The sequence below is a fragment of the Pseudonaja textilis genome, chromosome 2, assembly GCF_049901715.1.
Source record: "Pseudonaja textilis isolate UNSWEBS1 chromosome 2, rPseTex1.2, whole genome shotgun sequence".
Taxonomy (NCBI): Eukaryota; Metazoa; Chordata; class Lepidosauria; order Squamata; family Elapidae; genus Pseudonaja; species Pseudonaja textilis.
In genome coordinates, this window is record NC_141991.1 from 244,328,957 (window position 1) to 244,342,923 (window position 13,967).

The window sequence follows — 13,967 nt, forward strand, 5'->3', positions numbered from 1 at the left end:
AAACATCTGCCGCTATCTGAGATTGACCTCTCAACCTTCTGAATGGGAGTTGAGCATGTTCACCACTAGGTCATCACACCGCTCATATCTGCCTCCACAATACACTCTATGAACTATTATGGAGAAGCTGTCTTCACCCTCTTTCTCACACCTATAATATCTAAACTGAGTTACCTCTTACTCCTCTGAAATGAATCCCTTTCTACCTGGTAATCCCCTTCCTTCCAATTCTGGTAATCTGTTAAATCTCATCTTAAAAAATCTTCCGTACCCACAACTTCTGGAGCAAGTCATTCCACTGGTTAATTGCTCTAACCTTCAGGGAATTTCTTCTTAGTTCTAAGTTGGTTAAATACGATTGGTTTAAGCATTCTTAGATTTTCTTCTAAAAATCACACACTCTCATGCCACTGACCCTGACGTCTATGCCTGATGGAACTGAAGTCCTGGACTTGGAGAGCATGAGCTTTAAGGTAGATGTAATAGGACCGTGATAGCGAACTTATGGCATGCATACCAGAGGTGTCACTCCAGCTCAGCTCCACCACACATGCACCCACAGCCAGCTGGTCTTTGGGTCTCTGCTGCGCATACAGGAGGTGCATGCACGGGCATGCATGTGCATATGTAGGGGTGGGGCACATGCACAGCGGATGAGTGCACATGTGTGGAAGGCGCAGTGTGTGTGCATGCAGGGGACACACCCACATTGCATTTTGTGCACACGCTTCGGACACTCGGTGCCAAAAAAGGTTAGCCATCACTGTCATAGAACCTCAACAACCCAGGCATGTATAAGGGCTGGACTCATGTCACAGAATGATGCAGTGCCAGTCATGGGAAAACTGTCAATTCTGAAGAAAAATCACTGTTATTCTGCAACACCAAGAATCATTCAGTTCTCAGGAATTACAGTAATTTGTCTGTCAATTTCTGAACATGCCTCAGGTTAATGTCAGATCCGCTATTATTATAAAGAGAAAAATAGCTGTTTTGTAAAAAAAAAAAAAAAATGTATAAAAAACAAATGACTCTGTATTCTACCCAAGCATTTAAAGGAAACTGTGTTTAGTTTGTTCACACTGAAAGCCTGAAAGTTCACAAGACCTGAGGCTGTCATCACCACCATGCAAAGTCTTAAATTGTTTTCTCAAAGTTTTATTGTTTAATTAAATGTGGCATTTTAAGGCCAATGTTTAGTGCTTATAAGTAAAGGTAAAGGTTTCCCTTGCACATATGTGCTAGTTGTTTCTGGCTCTAGGGGGCAGTGGTCATCTCCCTTTCAAAGCAGAAGACCCAGCACTGTCCGAAGACATCTCTGTGGCCAGGTGGCCAGCATGACTAAACGCCAAATGCACATGCTGTTGTCTTCCTACCAAAGTGGTCCCTATTTTTCTACTTACATTTTTACATGTTTTTGAGCTGCTAAGTTGGCAGAAGCTGGGACAAGTAACAGTAGATCACTCCGTTCTGCGGTGCTAGGGATTCGAACTGCCACACTGCCGACCGTTCTGATCAACAAGCTCAGTGTCATAGCCTCTGAGCCACCCCGTCCCTTAGTGCTTATACCCTCTAGCTAAATTGATGATGATATTCTTTATGGAAGTAGATTCTATTATTGATTATTTTATGCAAATGTTTGCATAGTAAACCATTTATTGTAACCCCTCCTCTCCACAATCTTAACCATTTTTAAAATATATCTATATTAGAAGATACCATTTAACCAGTGGTTTTCAAGCTTGGAAAACTTAGGACTTGTGGACTTCAATTCCCAGAATCCCCCAGCCAATATGGCTGGCTAGGGAATTCTGAGATTTGAAGTCTACAGGTCTTAAAGTTCCCAAACTTGGACATCCATTATTTAAACATTTGAAAAGTGTTTGGATTCTTTATATTTTTTTTAAAAAAAAAGATACTTTGCAAAATAATTGACATAGTATCTGATTATGACTAAAGCTAAGCAAAACTGAACTTAGTTTGTATTTGAATGGAAGCAATGAGAAAATACTTCAGTAGTGTTTCACATGGCCATGAATTCAATTACAACTCAGTTGAACTTGAAGTTGACACTTTCCCTGTTTTTATCTGCCTGCCATCCTAACACTGATGGATCTCTAACTGTTCACAATATAGCCTTTTTCTCAGAAGGCAACCCACCACTGATGGATTTGACAGGTATAGATTCCAAGGTTAGAAACACATGATACAAGGCAGGTAATTATAACTGGTGAATTATTGAAAACATTCCATTGGTAAAGTTGCGTGAAGCACCTTCATTCTGTAGGATGTTCTACTATGATGAGACACTTGACTTCATCTCAACAATTGGTTGGGACAAATTGACCTTGCTGAGCTAGCCTGTCTTTACTATCTAGGATTTCTCACATGGGTGTGGATGGAGATTCTGTCCTATCTGTCATCTGTCTGTCTGTCTATCATTATCATCATCATCTTCATCATAATCTCTGTCATCTATCTCTTGTCTGTCTCTCTAGCTCTTATCTATCTATCTATCTATCTATCTATCTATCTATCTATCTATCTATCTATCTATCTATCTATCTATCTATCTATCTATCTATCTGTCTGTCTATCTATCTATCTATCTATCTGTCTATCTGTCTGTCTGTCTGTCTGTCTGTCTGTCTGTCTCTCTGTCTGTCTGTCTGTCTGTCTATCTATCTATCTATCTATCTATCTCTCTATCTATCTATCTGTCTGTCTGTCTGTCTGTCTGTCTGTCTGTCTGTCTGTCTGTCTGTCTGTCATATCTATCTATCTATCTATCTATCTATCTATCTATCTATCTGTCTGTCTGTCTGTCTGTCTGTCTGTCTGTCTGTCTATCCCAGCCTGTCTGTCTATCTATCTATCTATCTATCTATCTATCTATCTATCTATCTATCTATCTATCTATCTATATATTTCTCCCTCCCTTGTCTGTCTGTCTTGTCTGTCTGTCAGTCTGTCTGTCTGTCCCATATCTATCTATCTATCTATCTATCTATCTATCTATCTATCTATCTATCTATCTATCTATCTATCTATCTATCATCTATCTTTAATCTAACTATCATCTACCTATTGCATCAATCACTAGATAACTCAGCTTATATCATTCATGCAGACCACATGATTTGAATTTCCTTGGTGAAGAAGAAGCTCTCCTGTATCTTTAAGAGATATACAACATGATCCAGACCTACCTCTTGATGCTGTCTCTGGAAAAATAGACTGCATAGGTTTGAATGTTCCCTTTGGCCTCTGCAGGGGGGCGCCAGCTGAGACGGACAAATCGGCTGGAGACCAAGACAGGGACCACATCTCGGGGAGCAGAGGGAAGGATCCTGGAACTTGGGATAGCTAAAGAAGGGGAAGGAGAGGAATTCATCAGGCGGACAGATGGTGTAGGGGTTGCAGGGTGGGAGGGAAACACGGTCATAGGTACAACTAACATTTCAGAAAACACAGGGCTAGATAAATCAGCTGTGATTGGGATAAACACGGGGAAAGAGAGAGGGAGAGAGATTAAAAAATCTAGCAATAAAACCTCTCCTTTAAATATATCCACAGTTCATTTTTTTACAAACCTATAAACTAGCTTTTGTATAAATAGCCTCCTCTTTTTTCTAACTCACTTTTCTGATTAAGAACTCTTTATAGCAGGGCTACTATAACTGAACTGCAAAAAAACAACAACAGCCAACCCTGAGAATATTAGATGACAACCAAGAAATGCAAACCTATATGTTGGGTTAACATTTGGTAGATTCCTGGATTCCACAGTGCAGATATGGTAACCCTTTAAACATTTCTAAGCTTACTCACTGTTTTGTGTTACTTTTGTTGTTTATCATAAAATTATTAGCCAATTTTACATTTGGGATCATTAAATCAGTTTCTTTCAAGAAAGAAATGGGAATATGAACATCATCACCCAACATTTCTCTAAGTGTATTTAACCAGATTGGATTTGGGCAAGATAGGTAAAGGTTACCCTCGCACATACGTGCTAGTTGTTTCTGGCACTAGGGGGCAGTGCTCATCTCCTTTTCAAAGCTGAAGAGCCAGTGCTGTCCGAAGACGTCTCTGTGGTCATGTGGCCGGCATGACTAAACGCCGAAGGCGCACGGAACGTTGCTACTTTCTCACCAAAGTGGTCCCTATTTTTCTACTTGTATTTTTACATGCTTTTGAACTGCTAGGTTGGCAGAAGCTGGGACAAGTAACGGGAGATCACTCCATTATGTGGTGCTAGGGATTCAAACCTCTGAACTGATGACCTTTCTGATCAACAAGTTCAGCGCCTTAGCCACTGAGCCACTGCATCCCTTTACATGTTTTTTTTCACATTTTTTTTTCACATTTGGCAAGATAGTCTCAACTTACAACCATAATTAGGACCAACGTTTCCTTTGCTAAGCATGGCAATTGTCAAATGAGTCAATATTGCCCAGTTGGATGGCCACTTTTGCCAGAAAGAGGAGGCAGAGAAAGAGACGAGGTAAAAGAGTGGGAATTTTGAATAGACTGAGGAATAAGGGGGAAAAAAAACAACCCTCTCCCTTCAATCTTCCTGACCAATTTATGTTCACTTGTTAATAAGATGAATAAGAACAGAAGTTGCCTTTGGAAGTTGTGGAAGCTTCATCACTGGAAGTTTTCAAGAAGAGACTGGACTGCCATCTGTCAGAAATGGGGTAGGATCTCCTGCTTGTGTAGAGGTTGGACTAGATCAGAGGTCATCAACTGGTGGGCCAGGGACCACTGGTGGTCCGCAAGAAAATGTTGGTGGTCCGCAGAGAAATGTTCCCCCCAAAGCAATTAATCCAGGCTGCGTAGGAACACAAGGCTGTGCCGCCCACATGGCCCGCCCACCTGCTAGCCCCCACTCTTCAGCCAAGCGCAAACCTTACCTTGAGTAGAGCCAGGCAAGTTGGAACTGGAAGGTAAGACCAATGGTGGGGGCGGGAAATCTGCCCCGGGGTGGCTTGCTGACATTGGTGGGAAAGTCGGTCCCATATTCCAGAGCTACAGTAGTCACAGGACTGGCCCATTGGTCATCCCGGAGCAGCTTCTCCAGTCCATGTCAGGCCGGTGCATCCGGGGGGAGAAGCAGCTGCTCTGGGATGACCAATGGGCCAGTCCTGTGACTACTACAGCTCTGGAATATGGGACCGACTTTCCCACCAACGTCAGCAAGCCATCATCAGTCAAAATTCATATTAGTGGTCCGCAGGATTTAAAATTATGAGTTTGGTGGTCCCTGAGATCCAAAAGGTTTGCAACCCTGGACTAGGTGACCTACGTGGTCCCTTCCAACCCTGTTAATCTGTTAGAAAGGAAGGATTAACAAGAGTTTGCCAGTTAAAATTGTTGGTGGGATTTTCTTCTAAATCTAGAGTTTATACTTAGTTAACTTCACTGCCTGAGAAAATAATAACAAATTGACATTTTTCTCCCACCAATGGAGCTTTTATTAAGAAATGAAATAATGGTGAAGTGATCAAAATTACCTGCAACCAAGGCTCAAGTCCACCTCCAGCCATGGAAACTCATAGGGTGATTTATGGTTACCCTGTCAATCCAACTACTGTTATTTGGACTATTGCTGGGGAGACTATTGCTGTTTAGATAAAGAAGAACCTGTGTAGGCCATCTAGAATCCCTAACAAAATGAATGTTTATGCTCCTGCCTGAAAACAAATGGCATATATTTGTAGTAGCCTTCAAAATGACAAAGAGAGAATTGTGGAACTTATTTATTTATTTTATTTATTCATTTGATTTATTTGATTTGTCAATTGCTTACAAGGTAATAGATATAAGTATAAACATGAGTAAGAATACAGAAAATAGGTATAAATAAATGGGGACAATAGGACGGGGTCGGTAGGCACGATGGTGCACTTATGCACGCCCCTTACAGACCTCTTAGGAATGGGGTGAGGTCAATAGTGGATAGTTTGAGGGTAAAGGAGTGAGGGTTAGAGGATGTAACAACAGAGTCAGGTAGTGCATTCCAGGCATTGACCACTCTGTTGCTGAAGTCGTACTTTCTGCAATCAAGTTTGAAGTGGTTTACATTGAGTTTGTATCTGTTGTGTGCTCTTGTATTGTTGCGGTTGAAGCTGAAATAGTTATTGACTGGTAGGACATTGTAGCAGATAATTTTGTGTGCTATGCCTAAGGCTAACCGTAGGTGGCGTAGTTCAAGGTTGTCCAAGCGCAAAATCTCAAGCCTGGTAATATAGAGTATTCTGTTGCGAGCAGAGGAGTATAGTACTCTTCTCATGAAATACTTCTGACTCACTCAATTGTATGTCTGATATGCAGTGCAAATTCCAGACTGCTGAGCTGTATTCGAGTATTATTCTGGCAAAAGTTTTGTATGCCCTAGTTAGCAATTTGATATTTCTGGAGGAGAAGCTTTGTAAAATTAGATTTACAACTCTTAATGCCTTTTGGGCAATGCTGTTACAGTGAGCTCCGGCGCTTAGGTCATTTGATATGAGAACTCCAAGGTCCTTGACAGAGTGAGGATCATCAATGAGGTCATATCCGCCTAGTTTGTATTTGGTGTACTGAATTTTTTTTACCAATGTGTAGGACAGAGCATTTGTTGGTCAAAATATGGAGTTTCCAGGTGTTTGACCATTCAGACACATAATCAAGATTGCTTTGAAGGATAGTGGTGTTGAACAGTTTTACGTCATCCAGAAAGAGGATGCAGTTGCTTATAAGGTGATTGCAAAGGTCATTTATATGGCAATTCATCTCCATGAAAACAGAAATAACACATGACAGCTAGCACTGGTGATGTTACCTAGTTTGGATAATGAAATGTCTGCAAGAAAACAACCAAGCTCAGAGCACACCTTGGGAAACCCAGTTGATTCCATCAGCTTGTGAAGAGTGTTGTGTTATGGGAACATGGATTAATGTTATGATAAAACAAAATCCACTGTTATGTTTCCTGCTTTTGCAGTATAGTGAAGAGAAGGACCAGGGGAGACATGATAGTAGTGTTCCAATATTTGAGGGGCTGCCACAGAGAGTAGGGGGCCAAGCTATTTTCCAAGGCGCCTGGAGGCCAGACAAGAAACTGAACAAGGAGAGATTCAACCTGGAAATAAGGAGAAATTTTCTGACAGTGAGATCAATCAACCCATGGAACAAAAGTTGCTTTCAGAAGTTGTGGGAGCTTCATCACTGGAGACTTTCAAAAAGAGATTAGACCGATATATTCTGCTGATCCATGTGGGATGAAATAATACTTCCAATAATAGCTCCAATCATATCACAACGGGCTTTGATATGATGTATATGAAGGGAAAATCTGTCAGTTGAGATGATGGTCCCACTTATTCACTTAATGTAAAGGACTGGAAAGAGAAATAATGATATTGCAGAGGAACAGTATTTGGTTTCGAGAAACCATAGTGACTTGAATTAATTTCCTGTCAGTCCTCTGTGGTAGACCAGGTCAGGAAACTGATTCAACATGAAGACAAGAAATATACAATAACAGAATGAAGCAATAACCAGGAGTAAACAAAAAAAAAAGCTGACTTGAAGGGTTCTGCCCATCCACGCACTCACCCACAAACACACAAACAAATTCCACTGCAAGATAAGATCAGATAGCAATTAAAAAATGTAACTTATTCAAAATGACAAGAAGCATTTGAAAGAGAGGGAACGTCACATTTAATATTCACAAAGGGACAAAAAAAAATCCAAGCAAATGAATTATACTAAAGAGAATGGTAGGAGTCAATAAAATAATACTTTCATGCTGTTTGCTACTGCCTTCCACCAAAGAGATTGATTCAAAAACAAACCATAGCTCTTTCAGAGAGGTAGGGAATCCCCATAATGATGGTGAATTTTAATTATCCATACATCTGTTGCAATACAAATGGTGACAAACTTGGTTCTTCTGAGAAATACATGACTGCTGATGGCATTCTTCTAGGGCAGGGGTGTCAAATTTGTGACATTGTGGCAGTGTCATGTGACATATCATGACTTTTTTTCCTCTTCGCTAAACTGGGTGTGGGTGTGGCCAGAGCGTGATGCACCCGATTCACAGCCCGCGAGTTTGACAGCCCTGCTCAAGGGAATGACAGAAAGACATTGAGGAATCCTAACCCTAATCAATGAAGAATATTGTGAATGGAGTGGATGTAGCAGGAACTTGAATAAAATAATATGTAAAGCTGGAGTTCATGAGTTTACGGGAACTTATGACTGAGTTAGTCAAGAGTATGTGTTGGACTTCAAAAAGATGGGATTTAGTAAACTTTGGAAAATTATTAGTAAACTCCTAGCAGGATAAATCAATGAGAAAAGGATTACAAATAGGTTAAAAAAAGTTCCTAAAAGAGATAGTAATACTATAAAAGCACAGTTGTAAACCATTTAAGCAAAGAAAAAGAAAAGCAGCTCAAGCATTCAGTCTGAGTTCCAGAAACCTTAATTAAGATTTGAGAAGAACAACAGTCAAAACAACATCATCATATGCTTAAGAGATGGAAGAGGAGTAGGTCGCTAATCAACATACTCAAGTAGTCTAGAACTGAAGAGACAGCATTATATTCTTTGAGAAGAATGAAGGCAAATTATGAAGAAGCTGAAAAGTGAGAGTGATAAACATGGGCTGGGAATTCTTACTCAGTATAATTTTAAATTCCCTGTGTCAGATGGATTATATCCTGGGCAGTAATGGAGTTTCCAATCTGTCTAATAAAACTCACATATTATTTTTGATAAATGCTAAAGAAAAGTGCAGAACAATTAGAAAATGCAAAAGTTATTCCTATCTGCCGAAGGGATGAAAGCAAATTCAGCAGAACTGCAATGGAATAATCAGTGGGATAATGGAATCACAAGCTTCTTGAACAAATTAGATAGAGATTGATCCGTAAGTACTTGGAAAATAATGTGATGATTGTTCCAAAATGTCAAGACAAAATCTTGCCAGGCTAATCTGATCTCTTTTGTTAAGGTATATGCCTTGAACAGATTGTGGTCATGTTGTAGGAATAATACAACTTGATTTCAGCAAAGCATTTGACAAAATGCCACATGGCATTCAGGCTAGCAAGCTAGTTAAGTGTGTGCTGGCTAACGGGCACGGAAACTGCACTCAGAGTCCTCAAGAATCATTCTCCATCCAACTGAAGGATGGTATCAAATAGGATAGCATAGAATTCAGAACAGGCTTCAACATTTTTATCATTGACTCAGATGGGGATGTGAAGAGAATGTGTATCAGAAAATTCAGAGTCTGGTTGACAGAGTCTGGTTGGCTAAAAATAACAGACAAAAAGTAATAGGGAAAGAGTTTTTTTGAAGATTTAAATAGAATTGTGTTGAAATATATTTGGCTGGGCAAAAAAGCAAGAATAAAACTAAAATTGTTACAAGATGCAAGAATAAGAGGAGGGTTTGCCTTGCCTAACTGGGAGTTGTATTACCAAGCAACAAATTTGATGTAGGTAAAGGAATGGATAACATTAAGAAACAATAGACTATTGACCTTAGAAGGGCATGACTTGCTGTTGGGATGGCATGCCTTCTTTTGGTATAAGGGAACTAAAACACAGGGGTACTTTAGAAGACATTATATTCGAGAGGCATTGTTTTTGAACTGGGAGAAGATAAAAAGACAATATTATTTAAAAATTCCATTATGGATATCTACCATTGAAGCTTTTTCTTATCCAATAAAATATAAAAAGGAACAAACAGTTAGATATGGTGAGATATTGAATGAAAAGGGTGAACTTAAATCTAAGTGTTGGAAGAACAAGGTGTAAAAATGAACTGGTTTTCATATTTGCAATACAATCCAAATTTGATAAAGATGTTAAAACAGAAGGTATTTATGATAGGTTGATAAAATTTTGATGGGTACTGATGAAAAGGTAATTTAAAAACTTTATGGACACTTATTAGAATTTAAATTGGAGGAGGAACAAGTTAAAGAAATGATGATTGCTTGGGGGAAAATTTTGGATATGGGATTGATTTACAAAAATGGCAAAAAATTGTGGGCTCAAAATTATAAAATGACAATGTTGACTGCATATAAAGAAAATCTGTATAAGATGTTTTACGGGTGGCATCTACCCCCAACCAGAATTGTGAGAATGTTTAAGAACAAATTGGATAAATGTTGGAAATGTCATCAGATACCTGGTACATATTACCATAAGTGGTGGACATGCTTGGACGCAAAGAAATATTGGACTAAAATTCACACATGGTTGGAAAAAATGATAAAACAACATATAGACTTTAAACCAGAGATCTTTTTATTGGGGATAATACCAGAAATATACAACAAGAGTTGAAATATTTGATTATAAATGTATTAACAGCGGCTAGGATTGTATTTGCTAAGAATTGGAAAAACGATAAAATACCTATGCAGGAGGAAGTTATTAAGAAAATTATGGACTGTGCTGAAATGAGTAAATTGACATTTGAAATTAGAGAACAAGAAGATAAACAATTTTATATGATATGGGATTTGTTTTATCAATGGTTGGATAAAAAGACACGGTAATGTAGTAGACTAGATAACTTTGTGATAGAAATCTAATAAATTGATATGAAACATAATATAGATATATATAACCACTGGTTGAAAGTATAACATAAATTTTAAGATAAAACTTGGAACATCTCGTATAAAATGATGGAATAAATAGTTTAGTCATGGATGATTAATAACTGATAAATATATAAGCATATGTTAGTTCAACAATGTGAAAACTGATAGAAATTGTGAGTAAATGACTACAAAAGGATAGCACAAAAATATTTGCAACCAACTGACAGGCTGTATGTATATAAAATGGAAGATGGTTTTATGTTTTTATGTTTTGTATGTGTATGTTTGTTTTTAAAAATAAAAATTATTTATGAAAAAAAAGTAATAGAAGTCTGTACAAAGTTTTCCATTAAGGAAACCAAAATCAAATGCAGAAATATATGATTGATGCTACTTGGCTTGGTAATAAGTAGTTGACTACCACTTGGATATGAATCAGCACTGCCCACGATAAGGTCAACATGGCTTTGAATTTCATCAGTTGAAGTATCCAAACCTCAGAAAATAATTGCAGTAAGTTGGAGATGATGGCTTAAGATCTCCTTCCACCTGTACAAGTCAACGAACAACTACTACTGTTAGTAACCCCAAGAAGGCAATAAACTCTGACCTGTGTGGATGTTACTATATCTAAAGCAGTCCCAGTCAATTGTAAACAAACATATACACACAAACCAATGGCTGGAAAACACATTTCAATCAAGCATAATGAAGCTAATTTTGGTTTGGTATGTTGGATGAATTGAGCAATAGGCCTACACTGGAGAGTGATCAACAGCCACAGATGAAGCAAACTATGGTTTCAAATAAAGTTGTGCATTGCAAACAGTAAGGAACTGAAAGAATGATAAAACAAAAAAAAGTAAAAAGATTTAAAGAGGGAGACAAGCTATTCTTCAAAGCATCTGAAGGAAGGACAAGAAGCAATCGGTGGAAACTAATCAAGGAGAGAAGCAACCTAGAACAAAGGAGAAATTTCCTGACACTGAGAACAATGAATCAGTGGAACAACTTGCCTCCAGAAGTTGTAAATGCTCCAACACTGGAAGTTTTTAAGAAGAGATTCTCTTCTCTTCTCTTCTCTTCTCTTCTCTTCTCTTCTCTTCTCTTCTCTTCTCTTCTCTTCTCTTCTCTTCTCTTCCCTTCCCTTCCTTCCCTTCCCTTCCCTTCCCTTCCCTTCCCTTTACTCCACTCCACTCCACTCCACTCCACTCCACTCTACATCCCTAGGTACTTTTTCAAGAAACAATTGGACTTTCTTGGTTTTTCCATGAAGACATTTTACTTTTCATCCAAGAAGCTTCTTCAGTTAACATCTTCAAGGAAAAAAACAAAGAAAGCCCAGTTGCCTCATGAAAAAGCACTTTTGGGTCAACCATGACCTGGATGACTGAGAATCTCCATAGATTTAAAGGACACTTTTTGAAAACCAACTGAATTTACGTTTGCAGGTATAAGTGTGCATTCAACTGTCATCTCATAGCAACTTTTGCCTCTGCTTTTTATTTATTTCTTCATTATGGAAATAGAAATACTCTAGATAAAACATTTGCTGGTAGTGTGGAAAAATACACACACATACACACACGTTTTTCAAATCTATTTTGCAAACAGTTAGATTCACCCCCAAAATATTTGCAAAAAAGACAAATCTTCTAAAGCTCTATCTATTTGTATATTTTTGCAGCTTACTTATTACATCACTGGGGTTTTTTAAAGCAAACTCAAACATTGTATTCCTGGGCAAGATATTTGACCAAGGACCTATCTTTCACATTGGTTGAGACAGGCTTTCAGACAAGTGGTGCTTCTCCAATATTAGGCCTTGCACACACTGACTGACTCAGGAAAGAATCTAAGAGTCAGATCTATTACTGTTAATTATCTCCATGGGCATTTTCAATGTGCAAAGCAATTCACAGTTTTCAACTCATTTATCCTCAACGTCTCTCTTGTAAGACATGATAGCGACTTGCCTAAGGCTGCGCCATTAGCCTGCAAGTTCAGAAAGAGTATAAATCAAAGTGACTTCATTTTTGAATGGAATCCAAAGATCAATTAAATTAGAGTGCTAACTTTTGAATCCAAGAGACTGGTATATTTCTGGTTTCTGATGCAGCATGGTTTAATCTATCTGGCAATGGGGTCAGCAAGAAAATGCATTTAGGAGGTGGAGTTATATAACTGCATAGTCCTTCCTTTTCTTTTGCCTTTATTTGAGAATAATCAGAGAAATCAGAGTCACGACAGACTGGACAATCATTTGTCTGAAATGGTATAAGGTTTCTTGACTAAGCAGGAGGTTGGACTAGAAGACCTCCAAGGTCCCTTCCATCTAGTCTAGTCTAGTCTAGTCCAGTCCAGTCCACTTTGGAGTGCCCATACTATTTCACATTCAGTGTTAACTTCTACACATGCTAATTAAACCATAAGGCCTGTTAAAACATGGTAGAATTCCTAAGCAAGTTTGCAAATAATTGCTCCTTCAAGAACTGTTTTTCCAGTCTCATATATCTTGTTTAGGCCTAGGGGACTTATTTTAGAATTTTAACACATTTTCTTTTTAAAAAATGAAGTTAGCAAGGGAGCGAGAAGCTATATATATATATATGGTATTCAGCTTTGTTCGGGTATTTTCCCACGTCATTATAGTTGTGCTTTTAAAGTTGTAGCAACGTTTCGGCAGAATCTCATCTGCCATCATCAGGCTTCTGTATAGTGTTCGTCTGTGAGTCAGACTTTCACAGCCGTTTCTGTTTGAATATGTATGAATTCATATATGTTTCTTTGCTTCCTTTCTCAAAGTGAATTGGATGAGGCTCGGATTCAGTTGGCTGGAGATGACGTGGACTTGCCAGAAGACCTCCAGAAGATGGTAGTAGAGGATCAAGGAGAAGACAAGGATACTCTTTTAGGACAGGTTCAGAACATCCAAAAGACCTCCAAGATCCCTTCCAACTATTCTGTTCTGTTCTGTTCCATTCCAGATGACATCAGATCCAGCATCTACTCAGTGCAAGAATTCTTTGGCATGTGACTGTTCAGTTCTCTTCAATACACTTATCTAGCAAAGAAGAGCCTATCATCTCTCTGGTAATTGGTTTTTTTGTTGAAGTATGCTTATGGTTCTGAAGGTTTTTTAAAGTACTTTTGAATAACACCATCTCTATCCTGAATTTCACTCCAAATGCAATGTAAGATCAGAACAATACACATTCTCACAACACTACTGTTCTCTGGTTTGTCAAGGAAGAGAGACAACTGTTACATCAGTTCAGCATTCAATGGGTATAACTACAAAAATAATATGTAGTCTTTTCAACTGCCTCATTTTCAGCTA

At 38.5% G+C, this 13,967-nt stretch overlaps 1 protein-coding gene across 1 annotated transcript in view; it reads right to left on the reverse strand.

The window, feature by feature from the left end:
* DCC (DCC netrin 1 receptor) overlaps positions 1-13,967 on the reverse strand; it is a 1,175,771-nt gene that overhangs the window by 290,214 nt on the left and 871,590 nt on the right. The window contains exon 8 of the mRNA XM_087927493.1: positions 3,210-3,366. Coding sequence (XP_087783619.1) covers positions 3,210-3,366 — 157 coding nt within the window. The remainder of the gene's footprint in view (positions 1-3,209; positions 3,367-13,967) is intronic.